Raw genomic sequence first — 20,730 nt, forward strand, 5'->3', positions numbered from 1 at the left:
GACCAAACCGTATTGGTCAGCAGCTATCGATAGTTAACAAGCGCCGATAAGACGGAGATAAGGGCTCGGCCATGTCCGGCGGGAGATGCCGAGGCGTTCGCAACTCACCGCCGACTATATTATATCATTCATGACTCCATATCTTCCACATTCCCTCCCTTGCCTCGTTGAAACAAATCACAGACTTCACAATGGCTCCGACAGTGACCGCTTTATCTCCACCCGCGGGATCCGACATCAACTTCGGTGCCATCGTCGACAATGTCGATGTTGAGAACCTCACCGGTACTCGCCACCATCCCTTGATCCTGTATAATGAGCCACAAGCTAACATTGCACCCAGAGGAAACATTCAACACAATCCACGATGCACTCTACAAGAACCTCGTGGTGGTAATCAAAAACCAACACCACGTGTCTCCAAAAGCACAATACGAGCTCACGCAGCGCTTCGACCCATCCTCCTCTCAATACGGCCATGGGAAGACCCTCGACGCAAAGCGTAGCATCCTGCACCCGGATCTCAAGACAGTGCCGCATCAGCCCCAGGTGCAGGTGATCGGTCACGGACACATCGACTCCTACGAGGGCCTTACTAACATTCAATTGAAACACCCTCATCACCGAACTTTCCACCGGGACGCCATCCCCGACGAAGAGGATCACGACTTCACGCGCTTCTATCGCTGGCACATCGACGCGGCGCTGTACGGGTTCTACCCACCGAAAGTGACGACTCTCCTCGCCGTCAAGGTACCCAAGGGTCGACGCCAGACTCTCCGGTATGACGATGGCTCGGACGAGACGCTGGACGTGCCCCTCGGCACGACGGCATTCGTCAGCGGAGAGAGAATGTTCGAGCTTCTCTCCGACGAAGACAAGCAGTTTGCCTTGAGTAGCAAGATCGAATATGCACCTCATCCGTACGTCTTAATCCCCTCCTTTCCCTCCTGCCCCACCCAAATACAACCCGACTAACAAAAGACCAGATACATCTGGATGAGCCCCGCTCGCGCCCTCCCCACAGGACTCGGCCTATACTCCGAGAGCAAAGAACTCCCACTCTCCGACCTGCCACCCATTGAAGAATCCAAGATCCAAGTGCTCCCCATGGTCTGGAAGAACCCCCTAACCGGGAACCCAGCACTACAAATCCACCCCTCGGCGGTGCGCAAGATCCACTGCGCCGACGGCACGGTGATCGACGATTTGACGCGGGTGCGGGAGACCGTGTACAAGCTGCAACGGCCGGCGATCAAGCCGCAGTACGTGTACCCGCACGACTGGGAGGAGGGAGACCTGGTGATTTTCCATAACCGCGGGCTTTTGCATTCGGTGGTGGGGGCGTTTGGAGAGGACGAGGTGCGGTTGTTCAGGCAGTGTAATTTGGCGGCGGGGGAGGCGCCGCTGGAATATAAATAGATGGGGTTCTGTCTTGGGATTGGGATAGATATAGATACTTAGAACTTAGATGCTATAGAGGTTATGAGTTAGATGAATGTTATAGATTTATTACTTTATCACCCCGAGCCAGGAATCTATCTGGGTATCTAATATCTACTTTTATGCCATCGCTAACCAGGCGATATGAAAATGCAAAAGACCACACTCGCTAATGCAATGAAACCAACAATCGAAAGTCAAACATTTAATGCGCGAGTTCCTGAAAGAGGCACATTAGTAACCAGTTCTAGTGCAGGAAGAGGAAAGAAAGAATAAGAAAAACATACACTCGCAAGCTTGCTCTTCGCTCGAATCTTCGGCCCATACAGCGCCAACACCCACGGCACAAGGGTAAGCAAAGCGCCCTGAACCAGTTAGCCAAGCCCATCACGAAACGAACAAAGAACTTACAATTCCACCAAGCAGACTTGAAGCACCGGGGTATCCCAGATTGTTGAACATAGCGGCCGTCACAAGCGGGAAGACACCACCCAGCAGATTACGACCTAAAATGCAACATTAGCATTAATCCATCAGACCCAAAAGGTACGGGCAAACTCACAGCAAGATTGCGCCGCGATAGCAGAACTAGCGAACCGATGATACGTGTCCGCCAGATAATTGAACACGGCCAGGTAGATGGACAGAATGCCCATAGTGGAGCATCCGATGGCCAGCGTCGGCACAATCCACGGAATGGATGAGTACGAGGTCCATCCAAACCAGAACAGACCGATCGGCATGAGCGCGGACTGGATGCAGGCGAAGTAAAGTCGACGTTCCGGGGACTTGGGGAGAGTGATGAATCGCGAAACGATTTTCTCCTGGTAAATGCTGATGACGGTGGCTATAAGGACGCCGACACACATTGCTGGTGTCGTTAGTATGTGTCTTGATAGGGGACTGGAGAGAAGACATACAAGTGAAAACAGCACCGGACTGCTCGGTATTGAAGCCATGATTCTTCTTGAAGACGAGTGGGACTGAGCCGAATTGAAGATACAGAACAGCCCAGCTGAAGGCGGCCCAGAGGGAGAAGAAGAAGACCACGGGCTCGGTAAGAAGCATATCTGCATCATGTTAGATGATAGACTGAAAGAGTATAGGGCCATGGACGTACGAAAAGGTCGGTAGCAAGACACGCTGATCATCTGGGTCAGCGACGCGCGCTGCTCGTCGCTCTTCACCCTCCACCGAATACGCTTGACTTGACCTTTCTCTGCAGGCTCATTGTCGCACATGATGACGCCCACATGGCCGGCCTTCTCCAGCGCATCGTAGTACTTGTTGAGGGCAGCAGCCTTGCGACTCAGAATGACACTACCTCTCGTCTCCTTGAAAAAGAAATAGATCATGACCGTGAAGACGGCGGCCACGATGGCATGGGAGTAATAGATCCACCGCCACGTCGTATGGTAGACAATGATACTCGACAGCAGCGGCGCCAGACCGGTTCCGAACAGGGCAGCGCCGGAGAACAAGGCCATGGGGGTATTTCTATCCTCGGCATGGTAGATGTCACTAATGACGCCGCCAACCATGGTCGAGAACGTCGCTGCAAAACCCTAAGTTAGCGGGAACGAACAAACACCGGACGGGCATGATTCGACCTACAAGCGCCCACGCCTTGGAAAATGCGCGCAACAAGAAATCCGCCGAAAGAATGCGTGCCTCCACAGGCGATGATGCATGCTATGACGTCCCAGTCAGTACACGTGCGTCTTGTTTGTGATGGATCCAGCCACGGCGGACCTACCGACGAAGATAATTCCGCTGCCGACGAAAATCGGTCGCCGTCCGTTGATCTCCGAGAAAGGCGCCAGGACCATGGGTGCCAGGGCGAATCCGACGCAGAAGATGGTGATTCCCAGGTTGTATACCACGCTGCTGATGCCCCATTTCTCCGTCAATTCCGTCGACGCAGGGCTGATTTCACCGGCGGAATACCCCGCCAAGGCCGTGACACCGCATGCAATCCACGTCATCATGGATTTGCGCCATTTGGGCCACAGGAAGGGCGAGGTGAACTGCTTGAGATCTGGGCATTCGGGGGCAGGCGACTGGCCGGTTGTCGGGGGCGCCGTGATCAGTGGTGTCGGGAGCGGCGTTTCTAACTCGAGGTATAGATGTTCGATCTCCGGATGGGGAAACTCCTTGCCCGCGTAGATGGACTCTCCGGAGCTGAGTTCGCTGGAGTTCGGGCTGTCGTTCGGACTGTCGTGTTGTAGCCCCATGGTGAGCGTGTCGATGTGTCAGTTCGACGGGCAGAACCTTCGTAGAGCAGGTCAACAGCGTGACACGGACGCCGTGGATTTATAAGAGCGGCCGATCCAAGCTTCCTGGACCGGCGAATGGAGTGGCCATTTGGTCAGAATTGGAGAAGGAAAAATCTTGGATTCCCGACTACGAGGAGATCCAGTTTCCGGGCTATTTTTGAAAGCCCACATGGGCCGTGTCGGCTGCTCTTCCTGGGTCCACCTCATTTAGGAAATAGGCGAGGGCTACGCGATGAATGGTCGACTCCGGAGAACAGCTCGGGCCTCCGCGCCGTTGGTGGGCTCAAGAATGATGCTAATTTGCCTGGAGGTCAACAATTCTACTGCGTTCGGCGGCGATGGACAGCCATCAATTTCCTGAGTCTCTTTTTTTCAGTCGGAGATGCCCCACCGTCCCCAATTCGGGGGAAGATGACTAACCGCCTGACTCAGGCACGCCTCAAGTGTCGGAGAACAAAATCCCCAATAATGACTTCAACAATGAATGACTTCCTATGAATCATCAGGATCCCACCGTCTTGCGCAATTTCGGTTCCAGCGGAAACACCTGCTCCTCCTCCTTCACGTCCTTATACACGCCATCCCACCGGTCGCGCAGCTGCTCCGGCGTCTCCCACGCATTCTCGGGGTCCCGCAACCAAAGCCGCAAAAGATGGCGTCTGCCCGGTCAGTTTAGCGCGTGGATCATCAGGGGGCACCGGGACTAGAGCCACTTACTCCTTACCGGGCCCATCGCGGAAGCCCTTCCGAGCATGGAAGATGCTCAAATTGTTGATGTACTGCACGTCCCCCTTTTGAAAGTCCAACGCCGCGCTGTGTCGCTCCGCCAGGAAGTGCAGCGCGTCCAGGGCCTCGGCCTGCGCCTCGCTGATCGGCGGGATATCTGTCGAACGCGGCTGGGCCAGGAACCCCGTGAAATAGCGACGAGCGTACTGGATCAGCACGCGCTCCTCTGCCGATCCGGTCGCCGGCTGGTGGTAGAGCAAAGGACGGGTGGTATACGGGCGGTTCGGGTTGCCGAAGCTGATCCGCCCCGCCAGGGGTTTAATTAGCTGCGTGAACTAGGAGCTCTGGCTGGGTTCCCCCTGAGCAAAAGGCTTAAAAACGAGAACGTACCCATCAATAGGCCAATCTTGGGACAAGGTATGGATCAGATCGGGCCTTTCCTTGGCCAGAACGTTGTAGACAAACCAGCTACTGGAGATCTGGCTTTCTCCGCCCTCCGCGGCGGGACTGAGGCACAATAATGAGATGATGTCGCCCGCATCGGTGTGGAAGACCTGCTTGTCGTTGGTGTTGGACGGTGCCCCTATTGTGCCCGCGTTCGGGTCCCGCGAGATGTCCTTGATATGCGAGATCACCACCGAGGTGCCGTTGCTGAAGCGTTGATCCTCCTGACGGCCTCGGATGTTTCCGACATGGGACGAGACGCCGCTGTAGATGATGATGTTGTCTTCGCGAGAGTAGCGATCGATGTCGAGGCCTCGTAGCACGAAGAATCCGCGTCCGGTGTGGATTTCCTTGGAGAGGCTGCGGAGCTCGGGTCGGAGGGATGGTAGGGGGAAGGTGTCTTTGTTGATGTGTCCGAGACTGAGGTTGAGCGCTGGGACGGATTAGCACCGGTTTAATTTATTTATTCAACTCTCATGCTGCTAGGGCGCTCTCATGTTTGGTTGAGCCCGGGGAAAGACATACATTTGAAATGCTCCAACGCAGCATGGATCTCCTCCCGCTGCGCATCATTCAGCTTGAAAGCCCAGTCATCTCGCTTCTCAACATCTTTACCCTCCCAAACCAGCGGAGAGGATAGCTGTGCAGGGAATCCAGCTGGAAGGGTCTTCGGAAGCGTCTCGGTTGCTTTGCGCCGTTCGCCGCGTGCGAGGTATTTCTCGTATTCGGGATGATATTGAATATCGGGCTGGGTGGGTTGAGTGATAGTAACGACTTCGGACATTTTGAATAGACGTATCCCAATGAAACCCGATCGTAGTACGGTATCGAAGCCAGGGACTGACTCGTGGCATGTCTATTTATGAGGTTTGTTACCCCGCGGTTGTCAATCACCTCATTTGATCCTGGTGTAACGACGCATTGCGCCATGGATTGTGATTGGTGAGCTGCCTCTGGGCTGTTTTATGGCATGACGAGTATGTCTCGAAACTACGCGATTAGCGAAGAACGCTGATGAATACCATTACTAAAAGAGTGGCTGTTGGGAGGGACCTAATCAAATTGTCGAAGAATCGATCGAAATGACGTTTCAACACCCGGAGCAATAATTCCGAGAATGAAGCCCAAACCCCATTCATTGTATAGCAGGCAACAAGTTTCATTATACCAGGGGAACTTTCTCCGTGAACAACTCAAGAAAAAGCAACTACAGATAGATCTCAGTTTAAAGAAAAGACTTGAACGCCCGTCGCTCGGTCTCAGGGACGAGCAATTCGATTACCTCCCCAGCGCCACGAATACCAGCCCGAACGGCACCCTCCATATACCCTTTCCAAATAATGGCTGTTTCAGTCCCCACAAAATGAATGTTCTTAAACGGTTCCCGGAGAGACTTCCCAGCATCCGAAGTCATCAACCCGGGCGGCATGACGGGGCTCGGAGCACCCAGAATCCAAGGCTCCTCTGACCAGTCATGCACAATCACATTCAAGGGGTCGGGTATGTGCTTAACCTGCGTGGAGAAAGCAGCATTGAACTGCTTCATGGTCAACTTATGCTTCTCAATGGGAGGAAGTCTGGACCAATCCTTGCCCGACTCGCCGGTAACCATGCAGGTGATGGAATACTGATGGTCCCCCACGATGCAGGTGTCTCTGGAACAGCAGATAGGGCCGTTGACGGAGCTGAAAATCCCTGACAACCCAGCCTGTCGCCACCATGGATACTCGTATACCGCGATTACCTTTGCGTAGAACCCAAGTCTTGTAGAGCTGCTGAGATCTTTTTTGGTCTCTGGGAGAGACGGAATGAATTCGATGCGATGGTACAAGGAGGTAGGAATGGAGATGATCACTTTTTTGCAAGAGATTTGGCGACCGGTGAGAGTGGTGATTATGCAAGAGTCTTGGCCTCTTTGTTTGATATTTGTGACAGGTGAAGATAGATGCACGGTTTCAGGCTTAAGGTCATCGGCGAGGCGGACAGAGAAGTTCTGATTCCCTAGATGGGAACCCGAATTAATAGTCCGTAGGGACATTTTGACATGGAATCTCTTTGGGAGCTCTTTACCATGACGATTGCGCATGTACTGACCCCCGTCCTTCAAGTCTGACAAGATATTGTCCAGCCCAGTCCCACTTTTAGTATAGTTGAACATATACAACGCGCTGATGTCTTTGGCTTCCACCCCGAGTAGCGTCTCGGCGATGTCATCCGCTATGAGTTCTGCGTCCGGGGAAAACTGTTTTGCAAAGTCCGCGAACGTCATATTATCATGTTTTCTCGCATTTTGACTGAGTTCAGGATGCACCAGCTGAGTGAGTTCCGCTTGTTTGGCGTACTCCTGATAGAAATCAGCGTCCTAAAAACATCAACCATCAGCTTCTAGCGATTGATTTATGAATGGCAAGCCAAACGATACATTCAAATACTCATTCCCATACTCCACGCTGTGCGTTTTGCCCTTCGAATCCTCGAAAAGATTCAAACCCTTATGGCGTTGCACTTCAAGCTCGAATCCAAACTTCTTCGCCAACGCGTACATGTAAAATTGGTTCGTGTCGTTGAGCCAGGCGGCTCCAAGTTCAGCCAGGCCCCCCTGAGAAGAAGCAGGAATTGTCAGGGTCTTTCCGCCCACGCGATCCATGGCCTCGAGTACCACGCAGGAGAGACCTGCTCGCTGGACTTCGGTGGCAGCTATGAGGCCGCTGAGGCCCGCTCCCACCACCACAACGTCGACTTCATTCGAGGCCATAATATTTTTCACCATGAACTATTCTACCATCGAAGTGGTATAAATAATGTCTTCCAGATAACAATCGTTTTCCAATGCATGAGGCTGGAGTCTTGAGACATGCGGCAATGCTGATCTAATGTCACGGAAATCAAAGCCGACGGTACATTCCTTAATAAAGGAGGGGAATCGAGGTTAGATCTTGGGACCAAATTGAAAAACTTTCTACCAGCTGAAAGGCTATAGACCTGATTCTGGAAGGTAGCCACAAAGGAAAAAGGCTTAATGCTCTGCAGTTGGGGACTCTCATTAGTATGGCTTGTCTTACCGTGATGAGTCGGTCTTGACCGGGACTTTTCATCGCGATTACCAATGGATGTTGGATTTTACCATCTTTTAGTGGAAAGCTCCAGAGTATCCCGCCAATTGCATGTCACGTGAAAATACATATATAAGGATACTCATGGCCCTGTTGTAGATAGGTAATCTTCATCCTCATCTTAATCCTCATCTTCATCGATCCTACATACGCGTGGCGCTGTCACATCCTGAAAGTCGCCTACAATCCACTAACTCTTTTGCTAAACGCCGTTGAATCAGGGAACCACCTCAAAAACGATGTCTACCGTCGACTTCAATCGATCGGGGGGGAATGATGGTAACGAGGAGGGGTATACGAAAGCCCCCGATACCAACCCCAAGATGGACAACTCTGTCTCAAGCGTTGAACCTGATGCTAGTTCTAACGAAAAGTTCCTCTGGAAATCCACCTGGCCGGCCTGGCTTACCACTTGTGGCGTCATGAGGAGCATGCTTATATTGCTCCGGTTGGAAGTTCAAGTGGATCTAATGACGACTCGGTTGTGTGAACAGATGAATCTAAAGATAGAGCCTTGCCATCAGGTGTTCGTCGACCCTTGGCAAGGCAGAGAGGTTGTAGCCACAAGCATCGTTCGGAATATCCGTTGGAAATTCATAGGTAGTGATAAAACATACACCACAGACTTTCTGGTGGTTGATATGGACTGTGATGCCGTTCTCGGTAGACCGTCCATTTTTAAACACAACCTGAACTTGCGCGAGAACCTGCCTGAGCCGCTTCCCCCATCGCGAGAAGTCGTTCCTACTATCTCAGGCAGCTAGCCTCCTACCTCCATGGATATGATGCTTCCTCGAGCACCTTTTGACTGCTCTTGAAACCCCTTTTCTTTTTTTCTTCTTGTTTTGTTTTTTCTCGGTGTTATTTTACCGCGGGACAAAAAACAAAAAACAAAAAAAAAAAATAAATAAAAATAAATAAATAAATAGAAAAAAAAAGGGAAAAAGAAAAACCGAAAAAAAGTTTTCAATTCTGCTTTTCTTTTAACTATATTTATCTTTTTTGATTTACTTGCACTTCTTTTTTTTCTCTCTCAAATGTCACATGTTTACAACTGATTCAACCAAAATAATAGGCCTACGGCAAAGATCTCTTTTGTGTATCTTTTTTAAGTCACACTCAAGGCTGCTTGCTATACTCAGGCACCGCAATAATCCTCGGGTGAATAGCGCAGTTCAATCCAATCGCAATGGCCAATGATAAATAAGCTGAAAGCAAGGACAGGTGCTCAGGCAGCGTATGGATATTTGAGCTGGCGCTGGGGCTCTCAGCTTGGCCGACAATGTCTCCACGGAGCGAGTCGCTATACAAGCATGCCATGGGTGGTTATACTTGAAGCTCCCGCCTCATAGTGGAACATTCTGGGCTTTTAAACCCATTTTGCCGAATGCCTGTCACGTGTTCATTCCTATATAATGATGCTCATGGACGTGCTGTAGATAGGAGACCACGGACAATCAGGCCATTGATTCTGGTCATCACTTTCATTAAGATCGTTTACACCCTACTCGTTTTTGAAATATTTTCCAACGTTGTTGGTAGCCATCATGGTTTTGACCTTGCGAGGTAGCGTGAATGTGGCGCAACTCACATCCATGAAGCTATATTTCTACTTACTGGAGAAAATGATATGTTTGCAGGCGTCTATCGTCGATGGTCTCCAGATCAACATCATTACTGAAAAAGCTTTAGAAAGATTCCCGGATTTCTCGCGTGAACTCCAAATCTCTGACTCGGAGATGCGCGTTCCAAAGTCAAATGGAGGGTACTATCTGGCGAAAGACCAGATAGAACTCAACTTTAGCACCGAGGATATGAAATTCAGCAACACGGAAACTTTCTATACTTATAAAGGCGGCGACGGGGACCTTGACCCGAGTATCGATGTAATTATTGGTCGAGATTCGGAGGCGGTCCGGTATTTTATAGGTGATCAAAATGCTAAACAACAGGATCCTCTTGCACAGCATGCGACGGCTGCTGAAAAGATGCCTGCGAAAGGAGCTTCCACTGGAGAAGTGTCCGATGAACATATATCTCACGAAAACTTTACCCGGCTAGCCTGTGTTTCCGTCCAGGACAAAGTATTCCCGTCGAAAATAGGCTTCTACACTCAAGCTGGTGCAGATGTAATAACAAAGGCAGCATGTGAACGAATGCAATTGGAGATAGAGTCTTGTAGCGATGTACGCTTTCGTTTACAGAGCTATTTCTCACATAGCGAGGTTAGTGCTACACGCGTTGTTCGAGAGCTGAAGTTCCATTTAAACGGTGATCGCAAGATATATACCGGTGACTTCTTTGTGCTTGATTTAGACCTGTCGAATAATGTTGACATTATCCTCTGTAGCAAGAGCCTCGCGAAAAACGAGATTGTTGTTTTCAGCCACAAACTTAAGCGGAATAAACGCTCTTTGTCTGTACCGCAACGACCCAAAGATTGCGAAAAGGGAATACCTCCTGTTGCTGAATGGGAACGTGGGAAACCTACTTTGAGTCAACGTGCCAACCACGGAGGGACCCACCGCGCGGGGAGATATTACTATTAGGCCCAAAGAGTTATTTGGAATGCACTTTCAGGCTGCAGTCTTCGGAAATATGACCACCTTCATCGAATTTCTTGGAAATTAAGGTGATGGGTATATTTCTTATATGAAAAAAGGAAAAAAGAAAGATTGGGAAGAATATTCGAGAAAAGAAAATAATAAAAAAGTTTAATAAAAGCTATGGGATATTCAGAATGCCTTGTTGATGGCTCACGGCTGAAGTAGATAGTTGATTGTAGAAGAAAAACGACCCATTGCCCTGTCTGCCTGTTTGATTTTAAGCTTTTAAGCGCAAACAGATAGTGTAGGATTAGACCACTCCTAGATAAAAAACGATTTTAAATACATCTAGGTAGTATATTGAGATCATCGCGGAAGCGGCGAGGACAACCCATTTCCGCCCTATTTTTCATACCGTCAGGACCTTTCCATACCTTTTCTCATCATCTTACCCTGTTTTCCCTGTTGTTCATTTTCATTTCCTCAACAAGAACCAATCACATTAATGCCCCTATTCTTTCTTCAGTGACAACCGAAAGAGCAGATCTTCCTGCTTCTTATCAACTCACGCCGGCCGGACTTGTGTTTTAGAATCGGTGGAGCCAACTATTGGAGATCGAAAACTTCATGCTATGGAGTAGTTCCAATAAGCACTAAGAGCATGAAACATTCTTAGACAGTTACCTAACTCTATAGGTAGGCAAGTAAGAACTGGATCCCCAGACTCGGACGCTATTGGTAACCGCCCTTGTCGCCTGCGATGGAAGGTTTCTCATGATGAGGCTTACCGTCAACGCCTCTGGCTTCAGCCTGCGAGTCAAATTCCATGGGCGCAGCCGATCCATGCCGACCAATTACCTATCATGAGATCTGACTACCTTGTCATTGCAAAACGAAGGAACTACCCACCAAATATCATCTTCACGGAGAATCCTCCGGGTTCTGCCGCGAAAGTCAAACTGTTAAAATATTATACTGGAAGCCCCCCCCCCCCCCCCCCCCCCCCCCCCCCCCCCTTATTTCGCGTTGTTAATTTCACATCAAGACCCTATATAAAGACGCTCTATATCCAAGTATTGCAAAATGGAATGCGCATCCTCTCAAAATGAACAACCTCAAATTCCTTTCAGCGATCTTCGGTCGCCGTCGACAAGACCCTCCTCCGGCTCTAGACATATCTCCCGATTCGAATGAACATCTTCTTGCACGGCATGACTTTGCCTATACGGCGGATATCTTCGTCGAGAACGAACACGGCCCAGTCTACCCCTTTCTACTTGTGAGTTTCCGGTCCGACTTCAACTTCATGGCCGCCGAGGTCTCGAAAGATCTAAAGCTCGAAGTGGAGCCATATTCAGGATCACCGTTAGACGTCCCGGGCCAAGGTAATACGCAGCCGATTGGAAGCCTTGTGATTAGGTGGAAAATGAAGAATGGCCATGAGGTCTATCAAACCAAGTTTATGGTGATCCCGACTCGCAGCTTTGGCCTTTTGCTCGGTAGATCCTCTGCCAAGGAGTGTTGTTTGTCTCAGTACGACCCGGAAATCGCGTGGAGACTGCATGCCTTCTATAAAATCAGCAGCGTTACCCAGGTAGAGAACACCCCAACGCCCGAAGGGTTCGACTGGCCAGCTATTGTTTTCACTCAGCGCAAATTATTTCACATGACCATAGGCCTCCATACTCAAGCCGAGGCGAATTTTATGACAGCGGCAGCGTGTGGACGGATGCAATTGCAGACAGAGTCTTGTAATGAAGTCCGCTTTCGGGTGCGAAGCTGGTGGCCAGCGTCGGAGGTTGTGGCTACGCGCATCATTCGAGACGCCAAGTTTTATTTTGATTGTGATAGCGGTTGTACCGTCTACAACGGCAGCTTTTTCGTGGTCGATTGGGACCAGTCAGTCACTGATATTATCATCGGTGGCAGGAGCCTCGCGAAAACCAGGATTTTGACCTTGCGCCAAGGTACCTGAGCCTACTTTTCTCGTGGGGAGAAGTCAGCTCTTTATGCCCTTGGGCGTAGTGTATTCTCGACCATTTTCGACATTTTTGAACTTGTTTCTCTTCTTTCCTTTGTGGAAACATGAAAAAAAAAAAAAAAAAAAAAAAAAAAAGAGAAAAAGAAAAGTGTGTGTATCTGTGAGAGCTCGAGTAGGCTTTGATTTTAATTATTGTTATTTCGTTTTATTTTATTTTATTTCATCTTTCTTTAGATTTGAGCCTAAAAAAACCTTCTGGTTAGCTTCCACTAGGGCTATCTTTCAATCGTAGATCTCAACTTTGGGCCATAGTTCTTACAAATTTCCTCTGACTCTTCAACTAAAGGAATCAACTACGACAATATTTAGAGCACTATCTAATAGGATCATTTGCAATGATGATTATACTATACCCCAAAGGAAAGGATTTGCACATACTACCTCCTTACATATCTATCGTTGGAGCCCGAGGCCTTTGACTACCTGATCTAGTTAGTCTGGACTACATCCATCGATGTGACTTACAGTAGGCTTTAACTAGTCAGCGGTCTTTGAGACCTTTTATCAATTCAAGCAATCCATCATCTATTATATTATACCAAAGACCAAAGGATAATATCCTCGGCACCATACTTGAGCGGAACATGATAAAAAGCTCCAGGAAAGGTTCCGTATCGGGGTAGAATGCCGTGCTGTCAAGAAAAGGAGCGAAGAAAACAGGGCGGTGACGAGAGCCTGCCTTAAAGCAGCGAAAACAAGGCGATGAGCGGGGGTCCAACCAGAGATCGATACGTGCGCTGCGGAGACAATGGGCTTCATTGCCCCAGCCAGGATTGGCCCGTTGCCCGACGGGGTGGACCCCAATCAGGCATCCGTTATTTAATTGGTATGGCTCTTTTTTCCGTGACGAGATCATGGATCCATTGTGATCGTGAGCGATGGATGAACGATGGGTCTAAAGGAGTAATGAGGGATCCATGGCCATGGGGGTGGGCTGCCGATAAGATTGCCGTCGGCAGATGTGCCACAGCATGATGTACATTGCCGGAGATTATAAAATAGCCCTATTAAAATCCCGTTGTTTCCAACCCCGGAGGACCCTGGACATTGTAGAGCTTAGACCACTCGCTTTGCAACCATTCTATCCGTAATTCCAGTACCGGAAGTACGTCCACCCGACCTTGGAGTCACCGAGGAGGAGTCTTATCCGAGCCCAAGGCCAATGGTGTGCTCCGTTTTGTCTCGGCGCTTACGGGGAACGTTCTCTGAACAGGTCCCTGACGTACGTACCTCCAGCGGGCTTTACGCCGTACGGACACCTGCCGACATTCTCCCGCCGCTTTTGCCTGAGGCAAGCCGGGGAGTGTGCCTGACTTTTATGCCTTCCCTGCGTGATTCACCGCTTAAACGGGCAAGGGAGTCTGAATGGACGCCGACTTCGATCTCGACAGATACTGAGATCATCGCGGAACCATCGAAACCACGCCCTTTCCGTGGCATTTTTTATTCCGTCAGGACTTTCGTCTGCTTCTTTTCCTCGTCTTCTTACCTGAACTCTCCGTTTCGCTTTCCCTTCTTCTCAACGAGAACCGACCTCATTGATGTCCCTATTCCGTCTGTAGACCGACGGAGCGGATCTCCCTGCTTCTCTCAACCCACATTCGCCCGAGCTCTCTTGCAGAACCGGTGGATCCACGATGACACAAGACTGGGAGAAGGTCCTGCGGGAGGACATTTGGGATGATGGTAAGTCTTCATGTCAATGTCCGTGAGGGGGAAACAGCAGGGGGCTCTCCTTACCTTTGATGTGGTGAACCAGCGGCCCCCCAAGCACCGCAGCCAACTTCCAGCAAGTGGAGGTCAGGCACCTTCGACCGCGCGAGACGTTTCTTCCAAAAAACCGAGAACGGCATATTCCAACCTCGAAGATCGAATGACGATGGTGACTTAATGACGTTCGAATCCGTCCCTCGAGACAACCCGTCCGATATGAATATCGCGGAGCGAAGTGACAGCGCATGCACGATCTCGGGCTCGTGGTTTGTTGTATCGCGCAGCATACATGACACTGTGTATGAGCTGCCAGATTCCGGAGGAACATCCACACCGCGTTCGCCTTCTTGCTTTTCCCGCATCATTGGTGCCTTCAAGGGCAGCTCGAAAACAACGCCCGACGTCGGCTTTGCTCGATCGGAGGGGAATGATAGTCGTGAGGAGTATTATGCCGATGGCCTTAGTGCCAAGCCTAATACAGATCCCACCACGGAAAGCTCCATTTCAAGCCAAGGGTCTTGTGATAGCAACCCCGAAGAGTATACAAGAGAGGCCTTTGTTGTCGACGACCCGAACACAAAGAAGTTCTTCATCATTGCGTTCGACACACAGGCTTACACAAACCTGATAAGAACGGACATCTGTGAGCGGATGGGATTGCATACTGAACCTCACCACGAAGTCATCAATCCCCTGCAATCAATGTCGGGACAAAAAGGCCCAATTGTCGTCAACTCCATTGCCCGAAACGTGCCCTGGCATTTTGCCTGCGGTGACAAGACATACACCACTGACTTTTTAGTGGTTGATATGGAAGCATTTGATGCCATCATCGGCATCCGGTCCATCAACAAACACAAATTTCTGAAGCTCGGCAACATTCCCAAGAGGAATAGTACGTTCCGAATGTAGGGGAAAGTTGCTCCTTACCACGTCAGTAAGTCAACTCCTTATCTCGCCTTGTGGCTGCTCTTCGCCACCCTTCTTTTTCACTGTCTTTATCTTTGTTTGATCTTATGCATTCATACCTAAGTTGAACTGCATTTCGAACGGGTCAAACCAGGTTCGTATGGTCCGTTTTCCTCAGAATAACGAAAGAAGAACGCGGCTGATATTGCCATTGCAGAAATCTTTCACGTTATTAATGCCTCGGGAGGCTGTCTGCATTTACATGGGCGTTGGGTTATTGTATTCTTTTTTTTTTTTTTTTCAGAGTGGTTGCCTGTGACGCTACTCGTGTTCTCCAGGGGGATTATAATCACAGTGCATATATCAGCCTCGCCAGCACAGAATGCCACCTGTACGGAGACGCACTCATGTATCTGGCGACATGGCATGGCTTAGCGAATGTCTATCTAATGAAAATGATTGCATGTCGGAAAGGCTCGCTCCAGTCACCCCTTCACCCCGGTTGCTACCCAAAGATTGCGGTCGCATTTTCCCCGCAGCAGGGAAGAGAAGGAACACTGCCCATTCGATGCCGCTGGCCTGGAATAATATCCATGCCGCAAACTGCATTAGATTGGATGCCCAATTCACCCCCCACCGCCCCGGTACCTCCCAGTCGGGAGCCTATCGGGACACAGGGCCTTCGCGATACTCTCACCTTTTCATCGTCATTCCCTCCAATGCCTCAGCCTCGCTGAACCCTCCTTTTCGTAGCGGATGGACAACCCCGACTAGATGGCTGCGGCGGAATTGCAACATGAGTGCGGCTGATAGCAGCAGAGAATACAAATGGGCGGGAAATGCTCTGGCACCCTGGTCCTGGAGTCCGAACCCGTCGCTCAAATCCTGAGTTCAACCCGGGACCGCAAACATGGTACGTGATATCGAACAGGCGTTTCAAAATCGCCCATTGCTTACGGGCCGCCCGGTCGGGTCCCACTATCCAGGCACAACCCACATCCATCAAACTGTATTTCTACAGCCCTAGGGAGATCCCGCTTCTCTTGAGGGCGTCCGTCGTGGACAACCTACAGTTTAACATTATCACTCGAAAGGCCGTTGGGAAGTTCCCTGATGTCCCGCGCACATCGGGGGCCTCGCAAACGCGCGTCGCCAAGCTGAACGGCGGGCATTATCTCGTGCAAGACCAGATCCGGCTCTGCTTTTCCAACCAGGAGAGACGCAACAGCCACGAAGAAGCATTCTACATTGACGTGGGCGACGAGGAAGAACCTGACCCGACGATCGATGTCTTTATTAGTCGGGATTCGAAGGTTTTGAGCGGGCTGGGAGAGAAGGGAAAGCATTGCGCACCGGTTCTTCCCAAATTCTCTAAGAATTCTGGTGAGTTTAGCGAAATTCCGGGCCGAAGACCTAGGGTTCAAGGTGCATCTTTTACTGAGAATGTGCAGACGAGAAGAAAGCCAAAGAGAAGAAGCTCGAAGAAACGATGGCAAGGGCAGATAAACAAACGGAGAAGCTTCAAGCACAACAAGCCGAAAAATACGAGAACAACTGCCGAAAGCAACAGGGCGCGTGAAAACAGCAAGGATGGCGAGGCAAGGTCGGTAACGCATGTTCATAGTCTACTTCCATAGCCAAAGTGATGTTTTCTGTAGCGGTCGAGTCTGATCGAGAAATAGTATACGGCATACTGCACTTTGTTTAGTCGAGCAGGTTGGACAAGGGCTTTAGGGGTGTGTTTAGTTGTGATTTGTTCGCATTTGGCTTGCTGCGTGGACCACGAAACCACGCCACAGCCAAGTATTTCGTAGAGCCGGAGAATTCCTGTTGGGTCGGGGATACCAGCCATCTCGACCATGGGACTCACCGCTGTTTGCCTTGAACGGGCGGTCAAGTACCTCGATATCCGAGGGATGCTATTGCAATCGAGGGGGGTTCTTAAGTGATTAACTACAGTAAATAACCCAGGACTCGCCTGGTAAGGATTACTAGGCCTCCAAGGATTTGGCAGAATAAGACGACTGAGATGTTGAAAGGTGTTCAGTATGTCACATTACGGTCGGCGAAGAATGTAAGAAAAAGGCATCAAACAGGTAACAATCATGCAGCCAGTCACCTCACTCACACGAGCAATCCAGACGGTGAGGCGTAGTCAAGAATACCACGCCTTTGGAAGAGCACGACAATCCCCAACCCCCAATGTAAGCCGGGAGCGCAATTTCTACCGGATCAGGAAATGTAGGATAGCGATAGAGAATGATTAATCATGCCCATAAATTTATGTCCATGCTTTTATCTCGAGATCCCAGACTCCAACCACCTGATGACAAGGCGGGGTATGATTACCTACTGCTAGAACTAAGCGCCAATCAGTGATCGAATGCAATGAGGCTGAGCTCAGAGAACCTCACACTTTTCAACATTTTATGAAAATCCTGATTGAAAATACACTGAAGTCCCCCATCGGCTCCATGCTTCGTTCATCTTCAAGTAAGTGCTGGCTCACTTTGTTCCGCTGCGGTCTAACCACCGTGTCATTTCAAAGCGCCCCCTAAGCATGACCATCGGGGCTCAAGGTATCAACTCAGCCGCGGAGCAGCCAGGTTCGGCGGCAACAAATCGAACAGGCAAAGCAATGTAAGGTACGGGACAATTTTATTATGTTCGGGGTGGTTTATCTTTGCTAAAAGAACTCATGTGGAGATGATACAGACACATGTATCGCAGATTGGAATCCTATTAACCGTACAGCCTGTCAAACCAAAGAAGCGAACATTTCTGTCATCAATCTTATGTTATCACCGAGGAGACCGTCACCCAGCTCAAGAAAGTCGCCATTACGACACGGAGGAAGGCCAGAGCAACCGGGTTAACGCGTCCGCCTCTCTCCAAGACCCCCGAAATTCCATTCATCGTGCGGAGGACATCGAGGATAGAGCAAAACTCACCGAGGAGATAGACACTATCTTCTGGGAGCAAAATAAACACCAAAATCTCGATTCACATAGACATCTTGCACAGTGTGATTTTATCTACGACGCGTTGATCTTCACTGAAAATAATCAAGGCCAAATCCGCCGGCGTCTAGTCGTGGACTTTGAGACCGACGTGAACCTCATGGCTGACGATGTTCAGAAACATTTGAATATCAAAGTGGATCCGTATACCGGACCAACAATTCAACTACCCGGTCAACTCAATGTCCAGCCCATCGGGAGCGTCGTGACTCGGTGGAAATTGCAGCGCGGCAACAAGATCTACCAGACAAGATTCTTGATCATTGAGAACAGCCGATCAGACCTTTTACTCGGTCGGCCTTCAGTCAAGGAGCTTGCTTTGTTCCGCGTGGATCCGGAAATTGTGGCGAGATTGCAGGCTTCATACCATTGAATGAATACGTGGAGAAACCATCATCACCCAACGTGCTCAAATGAGCGTTTTATTCTCGTTATTTTATTCTCTCCTCAATCCCTTCGCCTGTTTCTCCTTACCCCTTACTCTCATTTACCCTGGTGTTTGTTTTCATATGACCGCGAGTCCTACTCTTTCTGTTCTGTGGCAACGAGACATCTAAAATGGATAACGCGAAATACAACTTCAAAGTCCACTAAAATGTCCAGAAACAATAAGACATAGCCACGAGCGTGGCCGCCCTCGAGCCTTGTCCGGCATTTCCTAAAGACCAGAGGACAAATCAAAAATCGAAAATCAAAACAAAAGCAGGCCTCGCTTAGACTGTGGGTTCGACTATACTCTTCCCTCTATCTTTTCGACGTGATCAGGGCGGATTCAATCAGGTAACTGACTAGATAGTTTACTACAACTACCTCCTAGTTAGTATTCTCAACCGTAAATGCTGATTACAATTAGCCATACTTATTGCAAGCTTTCGCCTCATTGTGAAATCAACATGATCGACCAAAGTGGCAAGTTACGCTTTTCTCTCATTCGTCCACTTCACAGCCAAAATCATTTGCTTTGTCTATCTACTATATTATGTGCAAGGCTTGCAAATAAGTATCTAGCTTCGGGCACCACAATCCCTGGGCGCTGGGCACCCGCATGACTACAGCCAATGATAAACAACTGAAAACACAGCCATGCGATCGGGTTACTTGTAGATATCTGAGCTGTCACTGAGCTGTCCGCCTTGTCCATGGGTTCTCCACGGAGTGAATCCATATATAGTAGACACGCCATAGTCTTTGTGGGGCGGTAAAATCCACAGTAAGTAGTCAAAATGAAAGGATACGATCAAATTGCCGCATTCATAGCCAAAGATCCTGGCTCCTCGATATACCGACGATTCGCAAACCTGAACGCCAAGAATATTCTGTATTTCCAAGCAGAGCTGATACATCTTGAGACAGAACTACAAATTGCTCTCGACAATCTCAAGCAAAGCGAAAAAGGCGCGGACGAACCTCCCATCTCATTCTGGCATCTAAAGCAGGACGGGGGACAACAGTGGCAGAAGATATTGGAGATCCGCGAGGTATTGGATAAATATAGTGGGTACTTATGGGGCCTTTGGAACTACCGACACTAACTCAGTTGAAATCGTATCAGACACAGCGCTCATAAAACAGAAACAAGTCCTGCAGCTTAGGGCACCGGATCAAAGCGACTGGGATGCTTTCAACGGGTGGATGATCGAAGAGGAGGTGGTCTCGGCCTTGAATGGGCCTGAACTGAAACAGTGGATGTATCACCAGGAAGACTTCATCGCCCTGCACCCCAGACATGGCGGAGAAGATCACTTCACGAAATGGATTTCTAGTAGCCTTATACCCTGGTTTCACAGAAAATGGAGTCGCGACGGTGACGTTAGTATAAGAACAGTCCTGAAATTCCACAAGAGTGCTAACAATGCAATCCCTATTAAAGGCCCGGCATGACCCTGAGATGGGAACTTGGACTTACAGCGATCAGAAGATCAAATCTTTCACCAGAGCAACTAGTATCATTATTTCGGCTGTTCTGCCTGCTTCGGCGATGGTGGCGCTCTATTTCATCAAGGATACAACTGTCAGATTGATTGTCATTTTCATCTACAACCTGGTCTTCTCGTTCTCGTTGGCGTTGATGGTCAAAGCAAGACCGATAGAGATATTTGCGGCCGCGACGGCGTCAGTACATCATCCCCTGCTATTCAAAGTAATATCGCTAAGTGTTGTGTCTGAAAAGATTTGCTGCGGTCCAAGTGACGTTGATCACGAATGCGCCTTGAAGCGACCTAGGATATGTGCCTGTTTAAAGATACAGAGTGAACGTTAACAAGACCACTTCAAGATATTCTGAATTATTTCATTCCACCGTAAATAATCAGAAGTTGCAATGCAATTTATTTAACATTTGTTACAAGGGGTTTCGTTAAAATATAAAGCTATGCTCACTCCTATACAATGTTTATTCCGACGACAACGACCTCCAGTGCCTCGACCACCTCGGATTGCGCAGCACCCGACGCCTCCACTCTTTCTTCGTCTCATCGTCCACGATGCTCAGAGATAGGA

The 20,730-nt window shown here is 49.4% G+C and overlaps 10 protein-coding genes across 10 annotated transcripts; 7 read left to right on the forward strand and 3 right to left on the reverse strand.

The window, feature by feature from the left end:
• The first annotated feature begins 166 nt into the window (after nucleotides 1-166).
• P170DRAFT_465932 (TauD/TfdA family dioxygenase) lies at nucleotides 167-1,484 on the forward strand. The gene is made up of 3 exons (XM_024852367.1): nucleotides 167-285; nucleotides 344-923; nucleotides 990-1,484. The coding sequence occupies exons 1-3, from the start codon at nucleotides 192-194 to the stop codon at nucleotides 1,420-1,422; spliced, it is 1,107 nt and encodes a 368-aa protein (XP_024701705.1). The 5' UTR covers nucleotides 167-191; the 3' UTR covers nucleotides 1,423-1,484.
• Nucleotides 1,485-1,648: 164 nt separating this feature from the next.
• Nucleotides 1,649-3,677, reverse strand: P170DRAFT_427725 (MFS transporter; the record flags this gene model as incomplete). The annotated part of the gene is made up of 8 exons (XM_024847794.1): nucleotides 1,649-1,663; nucleotides 1,731-1,808; nucleotides 1,855-1,949; nucleotides 2,006-2,314; nucleotides 2,364-2,513; nucleotides 2,564-2,998; nucleotides 3,058-3,135; nucleotides 3,200-3,677. The coding sequence occupies 8 exons, from the start codon at nucleotides 3,675-3,677 to the stop codon at nucleotides 1,649-1,651; spliced, it is 1,638 nt and encodes a 545-aa protein (XP_024701706.1).
• Nucleotides 3,678-4,270: 593 nt separating this feature from the next.
• P170DRAFT_438209 (TauD/TfdA family dioxygenase) lies at nucleotides 4,271-5,735 on the reverse strand. The gene is made up of 3 exons (XM_024849541.1): nucleotides 5,415-5,735; nucleotides 4,836-5,322; nucleotides 4,271-4,742 (listed from the first exon to the last, which is right to left on the reverse strand). The coding sequence occupies exons 1-3, from the start codon at nucleotides 5,671-5,673 to the stop codon at nucleotides 4,433-4,435; spliced, it is 1,056 nt and encodes a 351-aa protein (XP_024701707.1). The 5' UTR covers nucleotides 5,674-5,735; the 3' UTR covers nucleotides 4,271-4,432.
• A 232-nt stretch (nucleotides 5,736-5,967) lies between these two features.
• Nucleotides 5,968-7,644, reverse strand: P170DRAFT_498224 (flavin monoamine oxidase family protein; the record flags this gene model as incomplete). Its single annotated transcript, XM_024854127.1, has 3 exons — nucleotides 5,968-6,890; nucleotides 6,960-7,233; nucleotides 7,312-7,644. The coding sequence occupies 3 exons, from the start codon at nucleotides 7,642-7,644 to the stop codon at nucleotides 6,115-6,117; spliced, it is 1,383 nt and encodes a 460-aa protein (XP_024701708.1). The 3' UTR covers nucleotides 5,968-6,114.
• A 1,905-nt stretch (nucleotides 7,645-9,549) lies between these two features.
• Nucleotides 9,550-10,551, forward strand: P170DRAFT_477288 (uncharacterized protein; the record flags this gene model as incomplete). Its single annotated transcript, XM_024853438.1, has 1 exon — nucleotides 9,550-10,551. The coding sequence occupies one exon, from the start codon at nucleotides 9,550-9,552 to the stop codon at nucleotides 10,549-10,551; it is 1,002 nt and encodes a 333-aa protein (XP_024701709.1).
• Nucleotides 10,552-11,580: 1,029 nt separating this feature from the next.
• P170DRAFT_438210 (uncharacterized protein) lies at nucleotides 11,581-12,604 on the forward strand. Its single transcript, XM_024849542.1, has one exon. It carries the CDS (start codon nucleotides 11,654-11,656, stop codon nucleotides 12,521-12,523), a length of 870 nt encoding a protein of 289 aa, XP_024701710.1. The 5' UTR covers nucleotides 11,581-11,653; the 3' UTR covers nucleotides 12,524-12,604.
• Nucleotides 12,605-13,878: 1,274 nt separating this feature from the next.
• P170DRAFT_438211 (retropepsin-like aspartic protease) lies at nucleotides 13,879-15,531 on the forward strand. Its single transcript, XM_024849543.1, has 3 exons — nucleotides 13,879-14,275; nucleotides 14,349-15,365; nucleotides 15,429-15,531. Exons 1-2 carry the CDS (start codon nucleotides 14,227-14,229, stop codon nucleotides 15,212-15,214), a joined length of 915 nt encoding a protein of 304 aa, XP_024701711.1. The 5' UTR covers nucleotides 13,879-14,226; the 3' UTR covers nucleotides 15,215-15,365; nucleotides 15,429-15,531.
• Nucleotides 15,532-16,050: 519 nt separating this feature from the next.
• On the forward strand, nucleotides 16,051-16,790 carry P170DRAFT_427731 (uncharacterized protein; the record flags this gene model as incomplete). The annotated part of the gene is made up of 3 exons (XM_024847795.1): nucleotides 16,051-16,124; nucleotides 16,233-16,594; nucleotides 16,663-16,790. The coding sequence occupies 3 exons, from the start codon at nucleotides 16,051-16,053 to the stop codon at nucleotides 16,788-16,790; spliced, it is 564 nt and encodes a 187-aa protein (XP_024701712.1).
• A 681-nt stretch (nucleotides 16,791-17,471) lies between these two features.
• On the forward strand, nucleotides 17,472-19,008 carry P170DRAFT_215670 (uncharacterized protein). Its single transcript, XM_024842831.1, has 2 exons — nucleotides 17,472-17,704; nucleotides 17,760-19,008. The coding sequence occupies exons 1-2, from the start codon at nucleotides 17,641-17,643 to the stop codon at nucleotides 18,602-18,604; spliced, it is 909 nt and encodes a 302-aa protein (XP_024701713.1). The 5' UTR covers nucleotides 17,472-17,640; the 3' UTR covers nucleotides 18,605-19,008.
• Nucleotides 19,009-19,450: 442 nt separating this feature from the next.
• P170DRAFT_465939 (uncharacterized protein) lies at nucleotides 19,451-20,444 on the forward strand (the record flags this gene model as incomplete). Its single annotated transcript, XM_024852368.1, has 4 exons — nucleotides 19,451-19,725; nucleotides 19,784-20,040; nucleotides 20,102-20,343; nucleotides 20,402-20,444. The coding sequence occupies exons 1-4, from the start codon at nucleotides 19,455-19,457 to the stop codon at nucleotides 20,442-20,444; spliced, it is 813 nt and encodes a 270-aa protein (XP_024701714.1). The 5' UTR covers nucleotides 19,451-19,454.
• Between the last annotated feature and the right edge of the window lie 286 nt (nucleotides 20,445-20,730).

This window comes from Aspergillus steynii, assembly GCF_002849105.1.
Source record: "Aspergillus steynii IBT 23096 chromosome Unknown P170scaffold_6, whole genome shotgun sequence".
Lineage (NCBI taxonomy): Eukaryota > Fungi > Ascomycota > Eurotiomycetes > Eurotiales > Aspergillaceae > Aspergillus > Aspergillus steynii.